The sequence below is a fragment of the Carassius carassius genome, chromosome 31, assembly GCF_963082965.1.
Source record: "Carassius carassius chromosome 31, fCarCar2.1, whole genome shotgun sequence".
NCBI lineage: Eukaryota > Metazoa > Chordata > Actinopteri > Cypriniformes > Cyprinidae > Carassius > Carassius carassius.
The window spans coordinates 8224457-8250484 of record NC_081785.1 but is presented as its reverse complement, the minus strand read 5'-3'; the positions used below and the strand labels follow the sequence as shown (position 1 = coordinate 8250484).

The 26028-nt window shown below is 36.0% G+C and overlaps 4 protein-coding genes across 6 annotated transcripts; 3 read left to right on the top strand and 1 right to left on the bottom strand.

Annotated features, from left to right (window-relative positions):
* Positions 1–969: 969 nt before the first annotated feature.
* LOC132111457 (gamma-adducin-like) lies at positions 970–14034 on the top strand. Of its 2 annotated transcripts, none has more exons than XM_059518761.1 (15): positions 970–1162; positions 1892–2221; positions 6613–6748; positions 6916–7067; positions 8221–8301; positions 8427–8576; positions 8861–9004; positions 9275–9373; positions 9581–9751; positions 9884–10144; positions 11490–11606; positions 11697–11786; positions 12218–12335; positions 12910–13017; positions 13141–14034. In XM_059518761.1, the coding sequence occupies exons 2-15, from the start codon at positions 2000–2002 to the stop codon at positions 13479–13481; spliced, it is 2190 nt and encodes a 729-aa protein (XP_059374744.1). In that variant the 5' UTR covers positions 970–1162; positions 1892–1999; the 3' UTR covers positions 13482–14034. The 2 variants fall into 2 exon arrangements, with proteins under 2 accessions (XP_059374744.1, XP_059374743.1); XM_059518760.1 differs by having other exon boundaries at positions 971–1162; positions 1974–2221.
* Positions 14035–14276: 242 nt separating this feature from the next.
* On the bottom strand, positions 14277–17436 carry LOC132111456 (survival of motor neuron-related-splicing factor 30-like). Its single transcript, XM_059518759.1, has 6 exons — positions 17278–17436; positions 16656–16775; positions 16233–16375; positions 15931–16089; positions 15074–15227; positions 14277–14980 (listed from the first exon to the last, which is right to left on the bottom strand). The coding sequence occupies exons 2-6, from the start codon at positions 16773–16775 to the stop codon at positions 14843–14845; spliced, it is 714 nt and encodes a 237-aa protein (XP_059374742.1). The 5' UTR covers positions 17278–17436; the 3' UTR covers positions 14277–14842.
* A 769-nt stretch (positions 17437–18205) lies between these two features.
* Positions 18206–20427, top strand: LOC132112038 (BCL2/adenovirus E1B 19 kDa protein-interacting protein 3-like). The gene is made up of 5 exons (XM_059519630.1): positions 18206–18371; positions 18858–19005; positions 19097–19163; positions 20026–20255; positions 20343–20427. Exons 1-5 carry the CDS (start codon positions 18329–18331, stop codon positions 20386–20388), a joined length of 534 nt encoding a protein of 177 aa, XP_059375613.1. The 5' UTR covers positions 18206–18328; the 3' UTR covers positions 20389–20427.
* A 2028-nt stretch (positions 20428–22455) lies between these two features.
* On the top strand, positions 22456–23883 carry mgmt (O-6-methylguanine-DNA methyltransferase). Of its 2 annotated transcripts, none has more exons than XM_059519629.1 (5): positions 22456–22621; positions 22888–23029; positions 23228–23364; positions 23467–23606; positions 23697–23883. In XM_059519629.1, exons 2-5 carry the CDS (start codon positions 22899–22901, stop codon positions 23838–23840), a joined length of 552 nt encoding a protein of 183 aa, XP_059375612.1. In that variant the 5' UTR covers positions 22456–22621; positions 22888–22898; the 3' UTR covers positions 23841–23883. The 2 variants fall into 2 exon arrangements, with proteins under 2 accessions (XP_059375612.1, XP_059375611.1); XM_059519628.1 differs by having other exon boundaries at positions 22885–23029.
* Positions 23884–26028: the final 2145 nt, after the last annotated feature.

Below are 26028 nucleotides of genomic sequence, written 5' to 3'. Positions count from 1 at the left end.
TTCATATTAACACAGTGCACAATATACATATATATATATATATATATATATATATTTTTTTTTTTTTTTTTTTTTTAAAGGTTAGGCTCAAATATATATAGATATAAGGATTACATTATTTCTTAATTCTATATATATCAGCCACACAAAAGCAGGTGCTCATGTGCAGGATCATTTGAATAATTATGATTCATTGTTAGTCATTTGTTTGCTCAGGTACTTAAGTAATTATGGTAATTATCCCCTAGTTAAAGGAAAAGGTTGATCACACCGCGCTGGCGTGTGCAGGGTTAAATGATTCACTGAGAGAACAATGTATGGTGGATGAAAAAGAACAGAACCAGTCATGAGAGATGTCAGATCCAGGAGGCTAAACTCAAGTTCAGAGCTGTTTTGACATTTGACAATGTACTGTGTTATAAAGTGTGTATTTGTGTGAAGCTGAAAGTGTAAGAAACATCATGAAAAGAAGACAACTTTAAAACTTTGTTTTCTTATTATTCTTATCTTGGGAGTTTTAGCTTAGTGTTTGGAGCTAACCAACTTGTGTTATGGAGGATAAGTGCTTTTTAAGACATGTAATTAAATAACATAGGTCAGATTTATGAAGTAAACATGCATTAAAAGCCTTAAAGCATTATTTTTACTTACACTCAGATGCAAACAGGCTTTTTATATGCAATATAATATTATTTTATATAGGCCTACATGTTCATTAATTACAAATGTTTAAGAGTAAAACTGCTATAAAGTGGCCAAACAAACCAACCTCAGTAGGGCTGTATAAATCTGTGTTTGGTGTCTAACATCTGGCTCGTATCTTCGCGTTTGTATAAACTCTGTGTATTTTAATGATAAGGCTCGGGGAGGTCGTGGTGGTCCTGCCAATGCGCGAGTATTATTATTATTAGTGGTGGGGACAGGACTGGTCACGTGATCCTCTCACCAAGTTCCCACGCAAAACTCTTCTCACACATCCACGCGCGTTCGCGCTTTCGATGCGCGCTCACGACCCTGGACTCGCAACACAGTCCTACGGTTCCAGAGAGATCAAACTCGGATGCGCAATTGTTAGTTATCCTGATTGAAACAGATTTATTTATTTAGTTATTATGTTTCCCGCTGCAACTCTGGGATTAAACTTCAACTGAGACCGAGAAAGGTGAGTAGCCTATATACTCCTTTATGTAATTAATGGACTCGTTTAGATGGATGAACGAAAAATGCTTGATAAAGTGCTACTGCAAAGCAAGAACTGCGCGACATTTCCCATTATATGTATTAAATGCATTAAAAATAAGTAGGACTATGTTCGATTTGAAAGATTTCTAATCTTTATGGATGCGAAGTTTGCCTAAATTTCATATTGAGTTATATAACGCAGCAGCTACACAATATTAACGCAGTGCATCAATACCTTTGCCTTAATTGCGCATTTGGGGGCATTAAATGTTTGCGTAGTTCTGTTTTGTGCAAAAAATAAAATATTTTTCCTGACATAGAAGGGGGTTCATTTACTTTAGGTATTCTATAGAATTCTTTGCTTATAGATGCTTGGAATGTCATATAAATGGTTAGATAGACATCCAGATTCAGTATAGAGTCAAAACAATTGTACACGGTTTAGAAATATAAATTTAAACAAATTGAATTCAGGTGGAAAACAAAACTTCTGTTGGGGGCGTTGGGGTGATTTCGGGCTATCAGGGTGGAAAAAGGGCCATTAAAGGTGTGAATTGTTCTCAGTGGGGTGCGTGCAGATATGCATGAGTTATATAGGATGTCAGCTGGAGAGCAGACATGCAGGTGTGTGAGAGTGTTTATTTGTATGTGTGTGTTTAGACAATTAATTTGTAATCCAAAGTGCCCTAACCTTTTTGTATTCATGCAGCCATTGTGAACACAGCTTCAAGTGGATCTAAAAAAAAAAAAACACTCAGCCCGCCCCTCTGTTTCTCTCTCTCTCTCTGAAGCACAAGGTTGTGTGTTGTGTTTATGTATGAGCGAGGGTGAGTGTGTTGAGATGAGTGCGGGCGATGAAGAGGGCGGTTTACGCATCCGCCCCCCATCCAGTCTAAATGTGAAGAAGGTCTACAGTGAGAGTGCAGAAGAACTCCAGTCCCCTGAGGCTCTGAGGAGCAGCGCTATGTCACCTGATCTGAAGCAGGACTTCAACATGATGGAGCAGAGAAAGAGAGTCACACAGATTCTGCAGAGTCCAGTAAGATGTCACTCCCACACAGTGTTGGGGAGTAACTAGTTACATGTAACGGCGTTACGTAATTTAATTACAAAATAAATGTAACAGTAATCAGTTACAGTTACTAAGAAAAAATGAGTAATTAAATTACAGTTACTTATGAAAATTGTAACGATTACAAAGAGGATTACATTTGAATATTTACACACATCCACATACAGCTTATTTCTTTCCCAAATTGCACTAAGACATATGGCCCATAATCTCCGAGACGCGGAAAACACATTCGAATCCAGTCATAAAAATGGAATTCAGCCTATAACGCGGACGCAATATGCCACATTTTGGACGAATAAATCAAAAGTAGGTCAGTACACTTGAATCAAAACCCGATATGGACTGATGTCTGTGAATATTAAGCCGCAAAAAGACTGAATATGAATCCTGCACGTTCTGCGTGTCTGTGGAAATCAGGCGCTGACTGGACATCGGGAGAACCGGGACTATTCCCGGTGGCCTGGCAGACGATTTGGCCTTCTACTTTAATATTGTTATTGTATAATTGCAGGCCGAATATACTAAAGCGATTATTTCCGAATCCGCCATTCGATAATTAAATCTCTAATAAATCATGAATCGGTTAGTCGTGACTGGCAATGGTTGGGCTCGCGCGCTCTCTGCGCCTCCGCCGAACGGTTTGGATCAGACTCCGAGTAATCAATGCGAGAGAGAGAGACCGGAGTGAACTGTGTAAGCGCACAGCTGAAGCAGAGAAGCGACACTTCTGTTCAGGGTTTCAGGTGCAGGTCAGTTTCATCTGTAAATATGCTAATGTAGTTTTGTCTTTGTTTACTTAGTCAAGCAGCAGCAGCACATTGCTCGCAATCACTCAAAATACTGTATAAACAACGTCATTATTATCTTTTGTAATGTTACAGTAGTAAGTTAGCAGACAAATCATCATATTTTATCATAGGTTTAGGGGGAGCTAGTGGATACAAAAACAAAACCCTTAGGAAAATTAATGTAGCCTATTGTATGGCACTAACCGTGGTTTAACTATGGAATTTGTAGTAAAAATAAATACAAGTGGTAATTCATTTGCCAAAAAAACAAAATTGCACTTACAAAACATGGTAAAAGTCAAATAAAAATCTTCAGTATTAAAGTCATGAGAGAGATGGATGGATAATGGAAGTGAAGGTGCAGTTCAGGAGAGAACTCTTAATTACGTTGCATGTCCCCAACCTAAGGATTCAAATCTTTTTCATGTCAGGTCCAAAAAAAAATAGTGTTGTCCATGTTTCAGAATGTGTTGTGGGTGTGTGAGTGTGAGATTTCCCAGCCTATTTTTTTTCCCCAGTCCACCCCTCATGGAAATTAATCTCTAGAACAGTCACTTCATGAGCATTTTTTACTTATTTTGAGAAACTATCATCATATCATATACAAAGAGACAGCAGTGTTTCAGAAAGACACCAATGTTTCAGAAGTTTAGTACACAAAATAGGACACATGCTTATTAGATAACCGTATTTGAGTTGATGTATATGCTTTTATTTTTTTTATTAACTATTTTTCCCCAAACCATTGTTAGATGCAGTTAGATGCCTGTAGTTATGCAAAGATTTGGTTTCAAAAACAGTATCTATAAACTATTTCTTTTGATTTTAAATCTGCTTTGAACTTCAGATCAATCTCTAAGTAAAAGGCAGTACTAAAGTCTGATTGTGTGGTGGATGTGTTCAAATGTGATCATCTTAATTCAGGTGATGAAGAATGATGAAAGTCTGACAGTATTGAGCACTACTGTTAAGGTTAAACCTGCATGGTGTAAAATGGTTGAAGATGATTAACAGTTGCAAATTAACATTCATTAGAAATTTATAAAAGTAATCAAAATCTCAAAAGTAATTAGTTACATTACTTTATTAAAGTAATTAAAAAAGTTACACTACTATTACATTTTAAATAGGGTAACTTGTAATCTGTAACCTATTACATTTCCAAAGTAACCTTCCCAACACTGCTCCCACACACACTCGCACCAAGGTGTGAATTCGCATGCTCTTTCTCTCTCTCTCTCTCTCTCCCTCCCTCCCTTTGCATTTTAAGAGGAGCCCACGATTGATTGCATAACAACCAAAAAGTGGAGATCCGTTGCCATTAGTAACCATGCACAGATCATCAGAAATGCAGAGAGTGGGTGAATTGAATAAAGAACCCGAAGTGATTTCTGTGCATTATGTTGTAGCAGTACTTCGAGGGCCGTAACTCTAGAGGCATATTTCTGATGCCTGAAGCTCAGTCTCTTATCTGATTATAGCTTAATCTATTTTTAAAATCCATATAAAATGCAAAATTTGAAGCTGTATAATCAACAAAACTTCATGTCCTGGATTTGGCTTAGTACACAGAAAAATCTTTCATAGTTTGTTGTCATGATGTTTTATGGTTGAAGTTCATAGATTCAACTTAAATAAAACTTGAATGATGTGATGTCCATGATTTTTGCTTATGAATCAGCATCACTATTAGAAGTTAAAATGTACATAAAGCGTATGCCTTCTTATTCTTTAACTGGTCAGCATGTTTTTTTTTAAATATAATTTTATTAACAGTTTTTTCTTTATGTTTGGATTATACTAAATTGTCCTTTGGTGTGGCATATTTGTATGCTAAATTACAAATATTTATGCCTGAGGCCATAGAAGCTGCATGCATTGCAATTATGAAAGCATAAAATGCTGTTTAAAATATTCTTAGATTAAGTATAGCATTTCTCACTGCAGGGCATGTCATTTTCTCTGAACTATTCGATACCAAAGACATATGGCTGGATGTTCTGTGTACTGACCTTTTCTCTTAAAGCCTGTTTTTCTCTCAGTGATTATTAATAACTATGAAAGAATGAGCTATGAACAAATCAGAAATGTCCTATATATGAGAAAAATATTTGAACACTGTCACACTTAAAATTAAATGCATTTTCAAAAGTTTGGGATTGGTAAATTTTTTTAATGTTGATTTGTAAGCTCAACCAGGCTGGTTTTAGTTTTGCTAAAAAAAAACATAATATTGTGAAGTATTATTACTATTTAAAATAATTGTTTTCTATTTTAATGTTTTAAAGTGTAATTTATTCCTGTGAGACAAAGCTGAATTTTCAGCCGCCATTATTATTATAAATAGTGAAGTGACATTCAGCCAAGTATGGTGACCCATACTCTGAATTTGTGCTCTGCATTTAACCCATCCGAAATGCACACACACAGAGCAGTGGACACACACACACACACACACACACACACACACACACACACACACACACACACACACACACACACACACACACACACACACACACACACACACACACACACACACACACACACACACACACACACACACACACACACACACCGGAGCAGTGGGCAGCCATTTATGCTGCGGCGCCCAGGGAGCAGTTGGGGGTTCGATGCCTTGCTCAAGGGCACCTAAGTCGTGGTATTGAGGGTGAAGAGAGAACTGTACATGCACTCCCCCCACCCACAATTCCTGCCGGCCCGGGACTCGAACTCACAACCTTTTGATTGGGAGTCCGACTCTCTAACCATTAGGCCACAACTTCCCCAATATAATATATATAACAATATATATATATATTGTATATATATATTTTTTGTATTTTTTGTTTATTAATACTATATATATATATATTTTTTTTGTTTTTTTTTGTTTATTAATACTATATATATATATATATATATATATATATATATAGTTATATATATATATATATATATAGTTATATATATATATATATATATATATATATATATATATATATATATATATATATATATATATATATATATATATATATATATATATATATATATATATATATATATATATATATATATATATATAACTATATATATATAATTAATATAATATATTAATTTGATGCTCAAAAAAACATTTCTTATTGTTATTTATGTTGAAAACAGTGCTGTTCAATATTTTTGTGGAAACCATGATACATTTTAGTGCATCCGTGCTGAACAAATATTACCGACCCCAACCTTTTAAATGTTAGTGTAGATCTAATAAATACAATTAAATCATATAAATATGGAGTAGCAACAGCTTATGCAAAACCTTTTCTTAAAACTAATTTTCTTGCAATTACATTTAACCAACTGGTCTTTCTAGTGACTACAAAAGTCAGTTTATGTGTTAAATTAAAAAACTAATTATTGATTATATTAAAGAAAGGTTTTTTTGTTTTTTTTGGAAAATAAACATTTCTTTAAAATAAATGCCATTTGGTTTGATATTTTGTTTTCTAATGCATTGACATACATGTGTTAATAACATGTTAAAATGTATTTGTGTGTTTGTTGCAGGACTTTAAGGAGGAGTTGGAGTGCATGGTAAAGGAGCAATGCTCTAAAGGCAGTAACTCCAGTGGTCTCCTTGGTCACATCGCACACCTCATCATCAGCAATACACTTAGCAACACTGGAGTATACAGTCCCAGCAGTGAGTGCACACACTTTCATTGAAACTTTATACCTTCCCATTGAAGATTATTTGTTGTGGCCATGGTCAACAGATGGCAGGCGTGTAATTCTGAATGGTTATCAGCTAGAGCTCAGATAAAGGCAGATATTTATTTTTGTTGCTTTGCTGTGTGTGTGTGTTTCCAGGTGCAGGGTCAATTAGTCCAGTGAATGATCTGTGTGGTGTGGAGTGGTTTAGTTGTTCTAAAGCTGAGAGGCAGGGCCGCTGTAAACTCGCCTGCTTGTACCGGCTGCTGGACCTATATGGAAATACCCACTTTCCAAATACGTATATAACTGTGAGTACTCACATTTATTTCACAGTTTGGCTTTTTTTTTTCACACAGCACACAAACAGTTTTTCAATCCGAACAAGGACTGACTGTGCTCACTGTCATTTTGGATGTAATAAAAACAGATGCTTTTGTTCAGACAACATTGGTTACCATAGTAATGGCTTGAGTGTCAGAACAATGCATAGAGACAAGAGAATAGCAGCCATTGCCAAACTGTAAATTCTACTTTTGCTCTGATCTGAAATGACAACTCATCAGATTACAGTGGCATGGATTACTGTGTTGTACACATTCATGCATACACTCACAGTGTCACTGGGGCACTACCTTTATAAAAAAAAGTACTAATATGTACTTTTTAGGTACAAAGGTGTACCTTCTGAAATGGTACCTTCTCAGTGACAGCTTTTGTACCATTATTTCTAAAAGTGCACATTCCAATATATTCACAGTTGATTTGCGAGTGCAAATAAGTGAATTGAGACGGCTGTCCTCAAAAAGTCAGGGGACAGGGGAGTCCAATGCTGCTCCTGGAGGGCCACGTGCTACAGATTTTACTTCCAACATGCTCCAACTCACTTGCCTGGAAGTTTCTAGTTAGTCTGAAGACCTTGATAAGCTGGTGCAGGTGTGTTTAATTGGGATTGGAGCTCAACTCTGCAGGAGAGTGGCCCTCCAGGAACAAATTTGGACACTCGATGTAGGACGTCACACTTATTTTGGACTCTGAGTGATGAAAAAACTTGAAATGTTATCTACCATTCAGATTGAAATGCATTTTCAAATATTGCATTTAAATGTATACATAGAAATATGGTTTGCATCAAGTTTGTAAAAATGAAAATGTTTTGTTCATTGCTGTTTTGAAGAAAGAAAAAAAAAGATTTTTCAAACACAGTTTGTTCCAGATTTTAGCTTATTCTGGCCAACTGTCGCCCAGTTAAAAAGGAAGAGGCCACCAGACCGGCATTTTTAAATACTGTTTAATTGTAGATTTTACTGAAATAAATTTACTGACCTTCTCTATATTCAAAAGAAATATGTATTTGTATATTGGTTCACTATGTTGTATTTTTGATAGCAGAATTTAATATAATATACTCTATCTTTCTTTCCTTTCGCTCTTTCATGTTTTATCTGTTATTTTCTTCTCCAGCTGCGTATCAACAAAGAGCAGGATCATATTCTTATTCTTCCTAAAGGACTGTCGTTCTCAGAGGCCACAGCAGCTAGTCTGGTACACACACCCACACACATCCTGAACATGAAACCCTGACAACTGAATATAATTACACCATTATATAGGCAATAAATAAATTTTATCTCATCCTTGTAATGTGTTTTTTTTTTGTTTCTTCAAAGGTGAAGGTGAATCTGATTGGCGAGGTGGTTGATCAGGGAGCCACTGCATTGCCTGTGGATGTTTTGGGATTCAAACCACATTCTGCAGTGTATTCTGCCCGACCAGATGCCAAATGTGTTATACACACATATACACCGACTACAGCTGCCGTGAGTAATAAAACACACACACAGTCAGTGTGTGTGTATATATATATATATATATATATATATATATATATATATATATATATATATTTATATATATATATATATATATATATATATATATATATATATATATATATATTATTATTATTATTTATATTTTTTTGTATAGTCCTGTGGCCCCTTTTGAAATTTGCGGTGGGCCCCAGACCCTTAAAACCATTGGCATATACGCCTAATTCACCCTGCCTGTAACACACACATTGCAACCTCTGAATGTCCTGCAGGTCTCTTCTATGAAATGTGGCATCTTACCCATTTCCCATGAAGCTTTGCTGCTGGGGGAGGTGTCTTATTTTAGCTACCATGGTGATTTAGCCAACGATCAGGAGAAGATGGAGCTTCAGAAAGCTCTTGGTCCCACTGCCAAGGTCTGTGAATTCTGCTACCTGTTGGCATGACAACCATTAGAAGTTCACTATAGTACAGCATGGCAAAGCTTAAGCAGGAAAAAATAGCAGGTCCTAACCATTGCAAAAATTAAAATGTGCTTTAGAATTCTGTTAGTATTTTTAAACTTTTATAGTCTTTGTCATTATGAATATAATATTGCACAGAATCATATTTATAGCAATATATTGTGCATTACTGGGATCTGTTAGGGTGGATTTGCAACACTATGTAATTCTGCTTGTTTTTAGGTTTTGGTCCTGAGGAATCAAGGTTTACTGACATTTGGAGAGACAACAGAGGAAGCTTTTCATTATCTGTACCACAGCCACCAAGCTTGTGAGATACAGGTACACACGCACATATTTAAAACTGAAATACACACATATATGAGTAAATACACTAATACAAATACATAAACCAAATGAAAAAGGATTATATGGCTTTTTTATATAAATTCAAGGCCCAGATAGTTCCAGATCAGTTTAAACTCTGCCAGTAGATTTTATGAGTGGTTAAACTGCTCCAACAGTATCTCTGTCTTTGTTTTTCTTTAGGTTAGTGCTCTGTTATGTGCGGGTGGTGTTGACAACCTGTGCGTGTTAGACAGAGCAAGTCTGAAAACTGCTCCTACGAAAAAACCCAGTGGACAAATGCCAGACGGACAGATCAGATGGAGGGTTGGAGAGGCAGAGTTTGAGGCGCTTATGAGGATGTTAGATAACTTAGTGAGTGGCCTGTGAGCTGATCTATACCAGATGTGCTAGCAACATTTAAATATTGTCTTTTGGGCTGCATTAAGCATGTATTATTAAATATGTAAATAGTGGTAACTAACATGCCACCTCTTGTGTTTCTAGGGTTACAGAACAGGTTACACTTACCGGTATCCCATAGTTAAAGAGAAGCCCCGACACCATAATGATGTGGAAATCCCAGCAACTGTCACAGGGGTGGGACTAGAGGAAAAGGACACCTTTCCACAGAGTCCGTTGCACTACCTGGCACAGAAGCGGGACAGAGAGAGGATACGATGGCTGAACTCACCAAACAGCTACTTAAAGGTCAACATACCTGAGGAATCAATCAACGGGACCTGCAGCCCCCAGACCAAAACCACGGTATCCTTGCATATGATCACATGCAAACATATTGGCAAACAGCATCAAGGGCTTCACACAGCTATGAATAAGTATTGTCTATAAATTCACATCATCAACTTAATGACCATAAAGTTAGTGTTCAGTGTTGTTAATCATTGGTCAGTATGGAAGCATGTTACCACCTCAGAGTAAAAAAAAAACCATTAAAAAGCTAGTTGAAATGTATTTAAAAGTAAGCAATAATTAGATAATACTGTATACACCATTTCACAATTAACTTTTTTCTTTTTTTACTCTGAGGGAAAATGAGCTCCCGTAGACCAGTAGATACATATAATATAAACATTTAAATTATAGTAGATAAAATAATTGGTGGAATGCCAAACATTTCAGCATGTTTTATGTATATGTTTGAAGGAAAATTTGATGTTTATCTGCTTACCCCCAGGGCATCCAAGATGTAGGTGAAACAGTAGAACACAAACCAAGATTTTTAAGTCTTATAATGTAAGTGGATGGGAATCACAGCTAAAACATACAATAAAACCAAAAAAAATCATACACAAACAAAACCAATTTAAACCCTGCAGCTCGTGACGATACATTGATGTGAAGAGACACAAAACAATCGGTCTGTGCCCGAAACTGAACAGTATTTTTTATATTTTTTACCTCTGATTTATGCAATGTCCGAACTGTTAGAACTCTCCTGTTGTGTGTGTTCTCAAGCAGGCGCATGAGGAGGCTTCTTCTAATTCTTCTTCTTGCTTTACGGTGGATCGCAACTTTTAAGTGAATTTCCGCCACCTATTTCTCAAGTGGACAATTGACACTCCTAACTGAGATTGTAGATAGAGTGTCAATGGTCCACTTGAGAAATAGGCGGCGGTAATGCACTTTATAAGTATGGGATCCACCGTAAAGCAAGAAGAAGAAGACTTGTGCCTGTGCTGAGAACAACAGAACGCGCTCAGGAGAGTTCTAACAGTTCGGACATTGCATGAATTCGAGGTAAAAAATTATATAAATTCTGTTCAGTTTGTTGCACAGACTGATCGTTTTGTGTCTATACATATCAATGAATCGCCACGAGCCACAGGGTTTAATTTGGTTCTGTTTGTGTATGGGTTTTTTTGTGTGTGTATGTTTTAGCCGTGAGTCCCATCCACTTACATTATAAGACTGATAGACTGCAATGGTGTGAGCTAAAAATCTTGGTTTGAGTTCTACTGAATAAACAAGGTCACCTACATCTTGGATACCTTGGGAGTAACCAGATAAACATCAAATTTTCTTTTTTGGGTGAACTATCCCTTTAATATTCACTAATATTTCTTAAATTCATTATTTTCTTTCTTTTTAGTGGATGAAATCAGAAGAGTCAGGGAACTGCAAGGACACCCCAATTAGGATCGAGGACCCCAACCAGTTTGTCCCACTTAATACTAACCCAAACGAAGTATTGGAAAAAAGAAATAAGGTATGTTTGACTGAAAGAAAGAAAATTAAGACTGAACAGACTGTGTCCACAGATTGTGTTCTGTACACTGCTTTATTTGTGCTGGTTTAGATTCGAGAGCAGAACAGAGTAGATCTGATGACAGCTGGACCCAAGTCTCAGCTGCTGGCAGACATTGTTATTGACAAGCCTCCAGGACCAGTGCGTAACTACACCAATAAATCCAACACGAACACAAGTACCAATCAAACACCCTTTAAAAGTACACCATATAACTTTTCTAGTCCAATGGTATGTTTAAAATTATGGCACTCTCATTAAATGAAATCCCAGTAACATCAGCAGCCTAAATGCTGTTGTACTCATGTCATGTGATTTCATAGTAAATTCTCCCTTTTTTTTATTTTGTTTGTTTCCTCTTAAAAAGGTAATTGTGAATTAATATCTCAAATAGTTACTTTATCTCATTTTAAACTTTATCTCACAATTACAATTTATTTTTACTCAGAGGTAGAAACAGGCTTCCATATTTGGCAGTATTAAGTTCAAAACAACCGTTATAGCAAAACATAATTAAAAATGACATCACTAAGACAATTGTCAGTCAGTCCCTTTGCCATTATTATTTTCAGGCATTCATCTATGAGGATGAGAAGCAGACAGCTGCTTTGCCACCCAACCCTTTCAACCAATCAGAAGCAGAGATACAGGAATACACACAAACGGTGGAGAATAAGAACAGCCAATCAGGTACACACATACACTGCATACAGGGACACAGAATGGCCCTACCAATCAAATCATTTTTTTTTAAGAAATTAATACTTTTATTCCGCAAGGACACTTTTGAGCAAAAGTGTGAGGAAAGACATTTATTGTGTTACAATTTATTTATTTTTTTCTTAAAAAATAAATGCTGTTCTGTTGAACTTCATATTCATTAAAGAATCCAGAGAAATATGCATTTGCTATCACAGAAATAACTTACAGTTTGAAATAAATTAAAATAGAAAACAACATAACATTGTGATATTTAACAATATAACTGTTTTTACTGTATTTCTGGTCAAATAAATGCATCCTTGGTGAGCATTTGAGACATATTTCAAAAACATTAAAAATCTTACCCCAAAGTTTTGAACAGTAGTATATAACTATTTAGTTTGCAGTCAGTTTCATTTCCTGCAAGCTCAAGTGTATTTCTTTTTTGATCCAGTACATACTTTGAATTTCAGGGATATGTTACTACTTCCCTACCTTCAAAACCTAAATTTAACCAGTTTTTTATTTGGCTTTATCAAAATATGTTTTCTTGACACTTAAGCTCTTCAGTCAGAGGCTGATGAAGAATTCACAGATGGAGAAATGACTACATATGACGGCTCCACCATTTCTCTGTCGATCTCACCGCTCATGAGCCCTGAAAGAGGAGGTATAGATTCTCTCATATAATCTGTATATTACTACACTGGTCTTTGATAGCCAAATAAGTTGTGATTTTATGGTTTTGGACTAGACGATCTCATGCCGAAAAGTTTCTTCTTCTTGTTTTCAGACTGTCTTTCAGCTCTCCTCCAGAGCTGCGATGGTGATGACCTGACGCAGGATGATGACCTCACTCTACAGGTCACAGAGCTCAGCATCACTAAAGAGATGCAGGTCTCCATAACAACCACCGTCGCCAACAACATTTCAGTCACCGGCTCTTCTGACAGTCAGCCAGTGTCACCCAAAAAAAAGAAAAAGAAATTTCGTACTCCTTCCTTCCTGCGGAAGTCGAAAAAGAAAGAGCGAGGAGACAAGGAGAAAGGAAAAGACAAAGAGAAGGAAAAGGAGAGAGAGGAGAAGCAAGAAGAAAATGTGATAGAAGAAGAAAAGGAATGCAGGAAGGACTGAGTTAACACTGTTAGACATGTGACTGTGCAGGGGCTTGTGGGAAAAGTTTTGGGGGACCCAGTGTTAAATCCGATGACTAGTAGGGACAGAGATATTAACATCAAAGCAATGACTTGTATGTTAAGTTGTTAAACAGAATATTTAAACACTTTTCCCCCCCTACAGCTATATAAATATCTAAAGAGCCGACTTTTATAAACTATACCTAAATGCACTCTTATACACAAATATTAGCAGACTAAATGAAATATTCTAGTCCTTAATCACAGCCTAATCACTGAATAGTGTGAAGTGCTGGAAATATTTTAATGGCTCTACATTGTGTTTTGTAGATGAATTGATGTTGTGTGCTGAATAAATCAGGTGACAGTGAATTGTAAGAATGACTGTGAAACTGGACTCCTGCATATTAGGAATTTTCAAGTAAACGGGAAACAGCCATTCAGTGTGATATGAAGCTTTGTTTATTCACTCGGTTTGTAAATGAAGATGTGGTTGATAACCGATTGTTATAATAGTTTTGTTGACTGATTATACAAAAGTCTATAACCACTATATGTTGATTATACTTTCAAATACATGGATTTTAATTAAAAACTTGATGTTTTCCTGTTCTCACCAAGGCGTTTTTGTCTCCCATGGTCATATGTGTGAATGTAATCTTCCTGAAATAAAAGTGTGCTTAAATTTACGATAAGAGAAAAATGTATAACAATATAATATATAATTATATATGATATAATACAGATATCAGCTGGAAAACAATTTTAATAAAGCAAAAAAAAAAATCACAAATTGTTATAGAAATGTCAACAAATCCACATTTATTCCTCTAAAATATGTAAAAATACAAAACTGAAAAGCAAATGTAACAAATGGACTGCAGCAGAATACTTATTAGACACAGAGGTGGACAGAGCAAAACAAAAAGAAACAGCTTAATCTGTTCAATGACACTGGTCTTCCCCATCTCCACTATGTATGAGGGAGGCCAGTGTTTCCAATTTTGTTTGTTCAACACATTATAAAAACTATAGAGCAGAGTTCCCATCCTCAGCAGCTCCTGCAGAGACTTGGCCCTGAGAGCATGAGGAAAACCTGTTAAACTAACCAGGAGTTGTGCCTCACTGAGGACTGATGTTTTATTCGTTACAACATCCAGAGACTTGTTCAGTACAGAACAGCTCCAACATCCACAGAACAAACACCAACTATTACTGGAAACTGTACAAGAGGGGAAATGTGTTACTATACTTATTTCATGTCCAATCAGATCGGTTTATGATTTCTAAATGGGTTTCAGTTCGATTCATTTTCATTTTTGGTGATTACAGATGAGAACAGACAGAACACAAGGGAGATCACTGGGGCATTAGGTGCCTGACATTATATTTTGAAGTGTCATTGTACTGGGTCATGGGTTTATCTGCGATACCACACGTGCCAACGCCAACCTTTCCATTCACACTCTCTGGAGATGCAAATATACTCCTCTTCACCTGGAGATGATGATCATATAACAATGGCAGGGTTAAGAAAATAAATTAAAAACACGTAGCAGGATTAGTTAACTTTTTTTCTCTGATACGCACCTGTCCTTTTTTATTCTTGGAATAGGCTTTATTATTAAACTGCTGCCATTTGGATTTCTGATCTTCTCTCTCCTGCTCCAGCTCCTTCATGCGCAGCACCTTTTTCTGGGCCTTTTTCTTCTTATATTCCCTCTGCTCTGCCAGCAGCTCTTTCCTAAGAGAAAACACACAATGGGAAAATAATAAATTAATACAAAAAAAACTCTTGAAGAGCATTTCTGTCACTGACCTTTTAGAAATAGCTAGTAAATATATCATTATGCTACATTTACACCAAATCTTGGATTCAACCTTTCGGTCAACCTGTTTTCTTTCAAATGGCACAGGTTATGTATTTCTTTTGGAATTGATTAATCTCATTAATCTGAGACTACGCACCACAGTTGAATGGAAAAAAAAATCATTTCTGATTCATTCTGAACAATTTCACTGGAAAAACTGTGCAAAGTTGAAGAAAATAAGCTATAAAAATAATGAATGAAATATTTGGTAGTATGACACGCCAATACATTGTTCATACAACTTTTCGTAGGCAAATCATTTTTGAACAGGAACACCACAAGCGTGATAAGGGTTGAGGGGGAAAAAGAGAAAATCTAAAAAATTTATAAAAATTATCTAAATGTTTTTGGGAAGTTATATATATATATAGCTTAAATAGCAATAGTTTTTGAGAAATTGTCTTACAACAATTAAAAAATAAATATTAAAAAGTATTTCTTTACTGACATCTTAATTTATTTTAACGACTGTGCTTACTTACAGCTTTTAAATCATAAAGCTCCTTATCAAAGTGTGTTGAACGGATAAGAATGTATATCAAAACAGACATAAATGTCATTTTGACATGCACTTACTTAGATTTGGGCTTTCCATCCTTATCTTCTCTACTCCTGCCTTCCTCCACTGGTTTAAGCACATGAAGCGGCATTACCTCTGTGTTGCCGTAGCCAGAGAAGGTGATGGCTGCCGTGCCATTCTCATTGTCAATCTCTTCAATTTCTGCTTCATATACCCTGCCGATCACACAGCACTGTAAGCAGGTGAGTACGGATATATACACAAATATATACTTCCTCCAAATGTAGCCAACCACAATCCCACCCAACACTCAATAAGTAAGATCAATATACCTACTGTGTTTGTGTGTGATACTCACTGTCCATCCTTGTTCCATGTGGCCATGCAACGGTCTCCGACTCTCCAGCTGCGAGTGGGAGGAACTGCCTCTGAGCTTTTGGTGCTGGCTGCACCCTCCACTGGCTGTGATGTCAACAGGTCTTTTGTCAACTCAATCACCTCCTACAGTGACGCATAACAGCAATGATTGGATGTAAATACTTACATAGAAAGGTACGTTTAATCTTATCAAAGGCTATCAGGCATCAGCCTAAGTGACTGAAACTGGACCACTGAAAAACATGACAGACCAAGTTTCAACAATGCACACACTTTTATTTAATATTATAAATAAAAATACAAAAATTAACACCAGTATGAATATGCAAACACATTAAACTTCACAATTCCTCTCTACTGTAGTAATGCATCACAAGAAGCAGTAGATAATTGTGCCCCAAACCTGAAGGTCCTTCTGCAGTTTGAGCAGATCTTCATTATCTGGATCTGTAGAGAGCGCCGCTTCCACCTGCGCAAGCTGAGCTTTATAATTGTTCAACTGCTTTACCAACTCTTCAGACATCTGAAAAATCAAACATTTTTCAAGTGATAAGTAAAAGCAGAACTTAAAACACCCAGCCTCTACTTTCCACTAATACATTGCTACTAATTACTGCACCAGCACAAAATCCATAATAGCCTAACAGTTCTCTATAACAAGTTTCCCAAATATTATTCTTGATCTGAATACGATCTGTGTTTTTTTGAAATACTCCCTTAGACTTAAAGCCATGTTAAGGTTTTAAAATATAATAAATGTAACAACATGCGGGCATGTTTACTTGAGATACATAATTTGAAAAAAAAATGTAAATGTAAATATTACACATGAACACAACCATATGTATTTATTTGTTAAGTTTTACTATAAAAGTTTACTTCATTTAATACAGCAAGTCTCACAAATCGTTTGTGGCTCACTAACGTTAATGTATAAATGAAGCACAAGGCCTCGCGCTCGACAAAAGACATGTTTATACTTATAAACACAAGATAACCGGATATTCCTTAAACATGCGTCTTACCTTTAAATATTCCTAGTATAATATTTATATAAAAACCAGATGAACTGAGGTGTTGAGGAATCCCATGAACGACTGTATATTTACTGCAAAGGATTCGTTTGTATCTTTTCTGGTTTCGACCTTTTCCCGGATGTGACGCCACAGTCTCGCGTGATTAAAGTTGTCGCGGTGTTGCCCACTGAGCTATGTTGCCGCTGCCGTGCTCTTGAACTTCTTGCAGAGAGGAACAAAGGCAAAGGCGAAATAGAATAGAATAGAATAATATTGTAGCCTATATTACATTATAAAATTATAGGTGCATTAGAGTTCATGACACGGTTGGCATGGTTTTGCAACATTCTAACAGTTTGTAATTTGACCATATAATACATGCTTTATATTCTATGTCATAATACAAGAAAGCCATTCCAAGTTGCCGTGTATGTTTGCAAATGAAGGCTCGAGTCGAGGGACACACTTCTTCAGGACACCTACATAACAAATCACACTGACTTCACAAAAACAAACACACCTGCACTACAGATGTGTGTAATGTGTATATACCATAGACTGTATAAAAAACACGTATATATACATATTTACCAACCTACATCATCAACACTAAACTTAAAAAAAATAATTGTGTACTTTTTTTCTCTCTTTTTTTGCCATGCCAATAAAGCCATTTGAATCTTGAGAAAGCAAGGGTACAACATCACTATATTTTCTTGCATTTCTATGTAATGTAACATAGGCTATCCAAAAACACACGTTCTATGGTTCTAACGCAGCTGCCAGTGCAGCGTGTTCGCACCATGGTTCGCACCAGCGTTCTACTGACCTACATAGGTTGAGATGATTGGTCCACGGACTGACCAATAAGAGCTCAGTGTCTGTCTGTAAACAAAAGATTTCGTCAGTGTTTTCCAGCAGTGCGATACTGGATACTGCCCTGTATGCTTCTCAGGTCGAGCAACATTTAGTTTTTTTGTCTTTTGTTTACGAAAAAATAAAATAATTTAAAAATAGGACACTACATTTCAAAACGTGATTGAAATTCCAAGGGACAGCGATGTCAACGCAAAAACTCATAATTCAGGAGGAAAGTCTGCACGGTGAGTTAGCCTATATAATATGTCTTACTCGAATAATAGCCCATCTAATTTACATGGACAACTAACGAAAACAATAAGAGCATAAGTAACAGCAAATAATTTTCCTCATTCCTAGGTTTTATACCAATGTATACCCTCTGTTTCCTTTTTCTAAATGTCCACAAAGAAGAACTTTGTCTTCAAATCCGGTAGTACTGCTAAATCAGCAACTTGTTTGCTAAAACAATCATTAGCTCTATTTTTTGTTGGTGCAAATGTTTGTTTAAGGACAAGACGCATTTACATTGGACTAACACCCAAATACGTACTAATATATTATACATATTTGGAGCCTTTTTGCTTCAGTTTCTGTTACACCAAGTGTAAGTTTAGGTGGTTGTTGTAAATCTCTATGTAAAATACCCAATCAAGCATTCACCACTTCTAAAAGTGGAAACTGCTTTTAGTGATAATTTCTAAATATTTGGATGTACCTTTCTCCACCAGACTCATGGGTAGAGCTCCACTTTGATTCATGTAGTGAACATAGTGAGGACGTACCAGCCCTGTCTGATATCACAGACCTAGAAAAAATGCTTCTGGAAGCACAACGGGAATCCAGCAGTAGTTCACGGACAAGTTCTCACTGTAGCAGGTGTGTACAAAACGCTTCAAGTGATCTGCGTGTACTATGTGACTTTACAAGGAAGTGCATGATCATTCTAATCACATTTATTTCCTCCTAGTCCCCAACGTGTCCAGACACCTCCACTCATAAGTGCAGTCTCTTTCAACACACACATTATTTCACAGGTAAAAAATAAATAAATAAGAAAAGTAAATCTTGCATAGATTTGCATTTATTAAATTATAAAAACATTTCCATAACACTCACAGGAGGAACAGTGGCTTTAAGTAGTACAAATATTGCATTAAAATTTACTCACCCTCAGGCCATCCAAGATGTAGATAAGTTTTTTTTCTTCATGGGAACATATTTGGTGAAATTTAGCATTACATCACTTGCTTAATAATGGATGCCATCAGAATGAGAGCACCACATATCAAATAAAGTAATTCACACAATGCCAATCCACCATTCAACATCTTGTAAAGCAAAAAGCTGTGTGTTTGTAAGAAACATTGCATTTCGACTTAAATACAAGTCCTCTATCAATAATACTGCTTTCTCCGGTGAAACATCATCTCGTCTGAATCAGAAGAACCATATGTACAATTCAAGCACTGTTTACAAGCGGAAACATTCCCAAATAAATATGTCTATGGATTTAATGTGAGAAGACAACGGAGGATGGATGTTTTCACTGGAGGAAGTATTATAATGGACTATTGGATATGGATATTTTGTCCAGAAGTGATAGTTTAAAGTTAAAATGCCTTAATGATAGATTTGTTTCTTACAAACATACAGTTTTTCACTAAACAACACATTAATTGATGGTCTGGAGTCATGTGGATTTTTTGTGGAGTCATGTGATGTTTTTATCACATCTGTTTAAACTCTCATCCTGACGGCATCCATTCACTGCAGAGGATGCATTGGTGAGCAAGTCATGTACTGCTAAATATCTCTCTAAATCTCAGCAAACTCATCTACATCTTCGATTACTAAAAGATCAGATATTATTTTGAAGCTTTGCTCTTTCTGTTCCAGGGGGAAGTTGTAGCAAAAAGCAAACAGGAAGCTGAGGCTGTCGCAAGGATCTGTGAATGGTCCAGCCGGCCAGAAAATTTTCCACCCAAAGCATTTATTATTAAACGGCCAAAACGGAACAGAATGTGCAGCAAAAACAGAGAAAAAAATGACAAGGAAATGAACACAAACTTGCTGAAGTTACTGCTACCCTCCCTAGTTTTGACACACATTCTCATGCTTGGACTGGGGTGAGACATTTGTTTACTTATAAATACTGACTGTATGTCCACCACTCTTTTGTTCACGTTTTGACTATTTTTAATCTCTCTCTGCAGGATCTGTATTGGACGACGCCTTTCCACTCAGTGTTCTGTTATCTGAGTCATAGCGTGTGTGTGTGTGTGTGTGTATGCTGTGTGTATGCTGTGTGTATGCTGTGTGTATGCTGTGTGTATGCTGTGTGTATGCTGTGTGTCAGTGTCTCTAGAAAGAACCTGACAGCCTGGAGTCCTTTAGTTTTTTCTCCAGGAGAAATGCAGGACTATGTAAGAGGACACTGAAAATATGATGAGAGAAAATCTAAGCATTATTTTTTCTTTGGTTCTCCTGTGGGGACTTTGGCATAGAATTTAAAAAGATTAATCCAGTTCTGTATTGGTATCAGATTAGATTAACCCTTAAATATGCCTAATAGATTTAATTTTTTTTTTTTTTTTTTTGCTAGGAATTAATAGTGTTTGTTACCTTAAAGACATGAGCATGACGATTATTTTACTGACCAAGTCACATTGTAGTCCTTCAGCTTACCTGCTTTTTAAATAACATTTTAAATTTATATAAATATAAATTTATTTTTGACAGAAAATTCAGAGGCATATAAACGCTTATTCTTACATTTACTCTAATTTACTCACACATGCTGTGGAAAAGTAATAAACTGTGCTATCAAAATAGTAATTTTCTATTTATTTTTTGTTGAAAAAATAAATACTTTCGCATTTATATATATATATATATATCCATCTGACTAAGTACATATAAGGAAATATTTAAATAGATGTTTAACTTGCTACCAAGTCTCAAATTTTGTACTGGCATTTCAGGGACAGCAGGTGGCGAAGTAATCCGATTCTTCTGGGATTTTCTGTTTGATTTTTGTTTGGAGTTTACACTTCTTATAACTTTTATTTTAAACGTACCAAACTGAAATAGTGTTATAGAAATTTTCAGGCAATATGATTAATGGCAGCATCCATTTCATTATAGGCTGCCAGTATTTTCTTTTTTCATAGAGAATGTACTACTCAAAACACTGGATGACTGTGGAGACTTGCTTATTCATCATAGCAATGCAATTTGAAATACACTAAACTCTGCTTGAATAATTAAATTCTGCCTAACGATAATCGAACGTGGCTATGGCGTATATTAATGATCAAATTACATGTACAGAATGAGTAACTGCAACAGCATGGATTTGGCATTTTAATTAATTAATGCCAAATCCATTAAATTAAATTAAATTATGGTAACTTTGTGTTTGTGTGTCATCTTGCTGAGTTCTGATTGGCTACTTAATCCCTCAGTTAATCATGAGCACTAGAAATTTTTACATTTACACTAACATTCAAAAGTTTGGGGTCAGTAAGGTTTCCACTTATGTTCACCAAGTTTGCATTTAATTGATATAATATTGTGAAATAATATTACTATTTAAAATAACTTTTCTATTTTAATATGTTTTAAAATGTAATTTATTCCTGTGATGGCAAAGCTGAATTTTTCGCAGCCATTATTTCAGTCATCTGTGACATTTTCCTACAGTTAAACCAAACTTTTCCAGGAACATTTATCTGCTAAAACTTACCATTATTTAAGGAAAAGAAAAATGATCAAAACATAGGACATGGAATGAAACTAAACTAAGGATGAATTTCAGCCCAAGTTTAACAAGGCCCATGTCTCTACTATTTAATTCTCATATAGGCTGACAATTGTTCTTATGGCTGGGGAGGTTCTATAAGATCCTTCACTGAATTCTCAAATGAGCTTTGCTCTCCTTCAAACAATCAAGTTTTACTATAAGGAGGAGGCAACCAAAGTAAAACCAAACGCTGAACATGGAGTTTGTCTTAAAACTAAGCACATGAGTGAGTACTCCCTGTGTGTGAAGGAGATTTCATATTCATCTGAATCCCTTCACAACAGTAGGCTACCAATGTGATTTATCTTTTTTGTTCACGTGTGTCTTTATTAAATGGTGTGCAAAATGAGGGTACAAAATATAGTTATTCTCCTTATTAAAAATAAGAGTTAATGTATGAATAAAGTATATATATTTTTTTCCTGTTATCAAGATTTCATTTGCTAGACAAACATGGACATTAAATATGTTATTACGGTATATACCGCTGCTGGCAGTGAGGCAGATTGAGAGCAAAATGGTCCAATCATAGAGCTGAGCGCACATATTCTGTTCTCTGATTGGTCGGGTGCCCTGACATCGTTCATCACGTTTCCCAAACAGGAAGTAAAATTAACAACATGTTCAATCAGTCACGTCCCAAAGACACTTTAAAAAAAGTCCTTGGCGTTCATTGTTCGTTATAATCATGTAGGTTTTATTTATATTATTTTTATCTTTTTTAACACGGCTCACAACTGTAGTACCAGAGAATGTCTAATAGACGGGCTCTGGTAGTACAAAGAAGTGCCATCTTGCATTTTACTGCTGCGTGAAAAAGTAACTTTGTGTTTTAGCGTGAACGTGTGGGACTATGATGTCTAATAGCTGCTTGTGTGTTTTGCGAGTTGTGTCACTTCAGTATATAATGTATGTGTTTAACTGCGTTTTGGCAGCAGGTTGCGTGCTGTGTGCAGGTTGTGATGTGATGTCTGCCAGCGGTTCTTGTGTGCTGCGTGAAGTGACTCTCTGCTCGCCAGTGGGGGAAATCCTGCTGAGCGGCTGCGAGAAAGGAGTTCATACCATTAATATCAAACTGGGAACAGACAAGGACGAGAGGTAACCCTCACAAACATGACACAGACTGTCAGCCCGTCATAACATGCAATCCACACGTAAACAGTAGTGCTGCTAATAGTGAGGGAAACGAAGATATTCGAATTTCTGAATCAATGGAATTTGATTCAAACTAATCTACACATTCAGTGCATTTTCAGCAAATTTTCCTTTGTTCTTTTAATGTGTATCCTGTTGTAGTGTACACCCTGTTGGTCGGTCAGAAATGAGTCCTGAGTTACAGCACTGTGTTGACTGGCTTCAGTGCTACTTCATGAAACCCGAGTCCGTCAGTGCACTTCCTTTGCCTACTTTACACAATCCGCTAATGCAGAGTGGTTAGTCACATACACAAACTACTCCACTACACATGTAGTTCATTTAAAGTATAAACAAGAATTTTAAGTGCCACTGTTTTCCTCCCTCTCTCTCTTACTTAGACTCTTTTAAAGCACATGTGCTGTGGACTCTATTTAAGGAAGTGGGACTTGGTAAAACGGTCTCCTACAAGCAGCTTGCTGAAATGATCGGGAATCCAAAAGCTGTGCGAGCTGTGGGTTCAGCCATGAAGAATAACCCGGTGAGTTTGTTGTAATGATCATGACAGATTGATTTATCTTGAGGTATTTTTTTCTCATTTGATGTAGTTGTTTGTCTGTTGTTCACACAGATTCCCCTGATCGTGCCATGCCACCGGGTGCTGCGTAGTTCAGGGGACAGTGGCTCATATATGGGAGGAAAGGGAGATGATATTAAAGTCTGGCTGCTCACTCATGAAAAAAAAAGCATTGGTGCTCAATGCATCAAAGAGTGAAAAATCTATCTGATGGACGCCAAAACCACTTCACACTGCTTCTCAGTTTGTCCACAAACCTTTTGGTCTTTACATTTTTTTTGATTGATTGGACAAATTATATTACACTTTAGCAAACACAGTCTTTGTTATAATCCATATATTGTCTATGGCAGTTAATTATTTAGTTAGTTTTTTTTGCTTTAATTGCAGTATGCAGGGTTGATGATCAAGTTGATGCAATGATTATTGTGTTTTTGAGAGTAAGTTGGGTTAACTACTTGTTTTGGTTGTCACTTACATTGACATTGTCAAAATTAAAAAAATTATTTTGTAGAAATGCTGTTAAATCAAAAGGAAAATTACTTGAAAAAACAAAAAAAGATATATATATATATAGAGAGAGAGAGATAATTTTTTTTTTATTCCTGACAAGCATTTGTGATATTTTTTGCAGTTATTTTGTATTTTTGTATTCCGAGTATCATTTAGAGTTATATAAGAAAATTTTTAAGCTAATAAATTAAAAATTAAACCACATATATAAATGTTTTCAACATTTATAATCAGAGCCATTATTAATAATTGATCTCCAGTCATAACTGATAATAACTGAGCACCAATTCAGCATATTAGAATGGTTTCTGAAGGATGATGTGGCACTGAAGACTGGAGTAATGGCTGCTGAAGAATCAGCTTTACCATTACCTGAATAAATTATATTAAAAAATATATTCAAATAGAAAAAATAAGTTATTTTGATAGTTTTTTTTTTATTTTCACATTTATTTATTTTTGCATGCCATATTATTAGTTTGTTATATTATTAATAGGTTTTTGTGTGCTTCTCCATAATGTGTCTAACCTAATGCAAATTCAGTTATTCTCTTGAGCACAAATACCAAAGATTTCAGATGAAATAGTCTGAGCTGCCATAAAAACACTTCCACTTGTGTGACGAAGGACGACTACTTTCAGGCAGATAAAACTGACTGTTTGAGAAGCAGCCAATCAGAAGTGTCACTGCGGCTCGCGGAAGCAGACAGCTTTAGTTTCAGTTTTGAAACACTTGGAAAAGATCGCTGACGTTGAAAGACTGTGCAGTGTTATTTCATAAATAATATAAGAAAGTGACGCTGTACTTATTTACAAGCTCCTAGTATTGTGTGCGTGCAACTACCAGTAAGTATACTGAAGTTTGTTGTTATTTTTACCTCACTTTTACCTCAATGTTGCGGGCATGTTGCTGTTCATTGTCGTACAGTATAATGGAGGAGCTTCGTACTGCTCTTGTGTTTAATTGTTGAGAATGCTGTTTATTACTGAAAGTGTTGCTCTGCAAACCTTATGTGCCTTAATTGAAATAATTTCTGTTCTTGCACGATGTGTAACGCTGTTTAATTTAAGGAGTAACTCTGCAGTCCATAATTATTATATGTTCAGCTGAATTTTGGCATGTTGTATATTGTTGTAGTTAATGTGCAGCAAAGTAATCTTTGAATAGAGATATCGTGTACTACTGCATTCCTAAGTTTGTATTTACTTAGTAATAATCATTTATTATAACACTGCATTCAAGTCATACATAACAAAACTATAATTTAATTTTGATTGTGTTTGTTTATTATATACCAGTTAGGCATGTAATAATTCTTTGTTATTTATATAGAGTTTACATTTTTATTGATTTATGTCTGTATCTCTATTTCAGAACCACACACATATACTTTAAACCTTTTTTCAATAAAACACCTAAAAGGAACATCTCGTCTGCATTCTAATCGATGCCCCCTGGTGGTCACAACCTTCCAAAGACCAGTCAATTATACAGTCCTTAACAATCACCAAAACAACTTGCAATCTCTAGTTATTCTCAGTGTCAGTCATGATCTCTTTAATGGGAGGATGAAGGAGGGGCGTCCCTGGGGAGATCTCCACAGTCAGTGGTGTGATACTGTTTAATATTGTGTTTCACATGTGATATGAGCTGCTTCCACTGCCTCAGGCTGTTCTGATCTTTCACTATACTTCACATATGGTATTATGTTACCTTACAAAAGAGCAATTGATGTCTGACAGAATAAAACGGTTGAATCACCCCCAACAGTTTGACACACACTTGTGGTCTTCATCCTCCCTTGAACACTTGGGCCAAATACGTCATACAAGTGCAAAGACCGCAAGTGTGGGTATTGGGGCAAGGCTAATG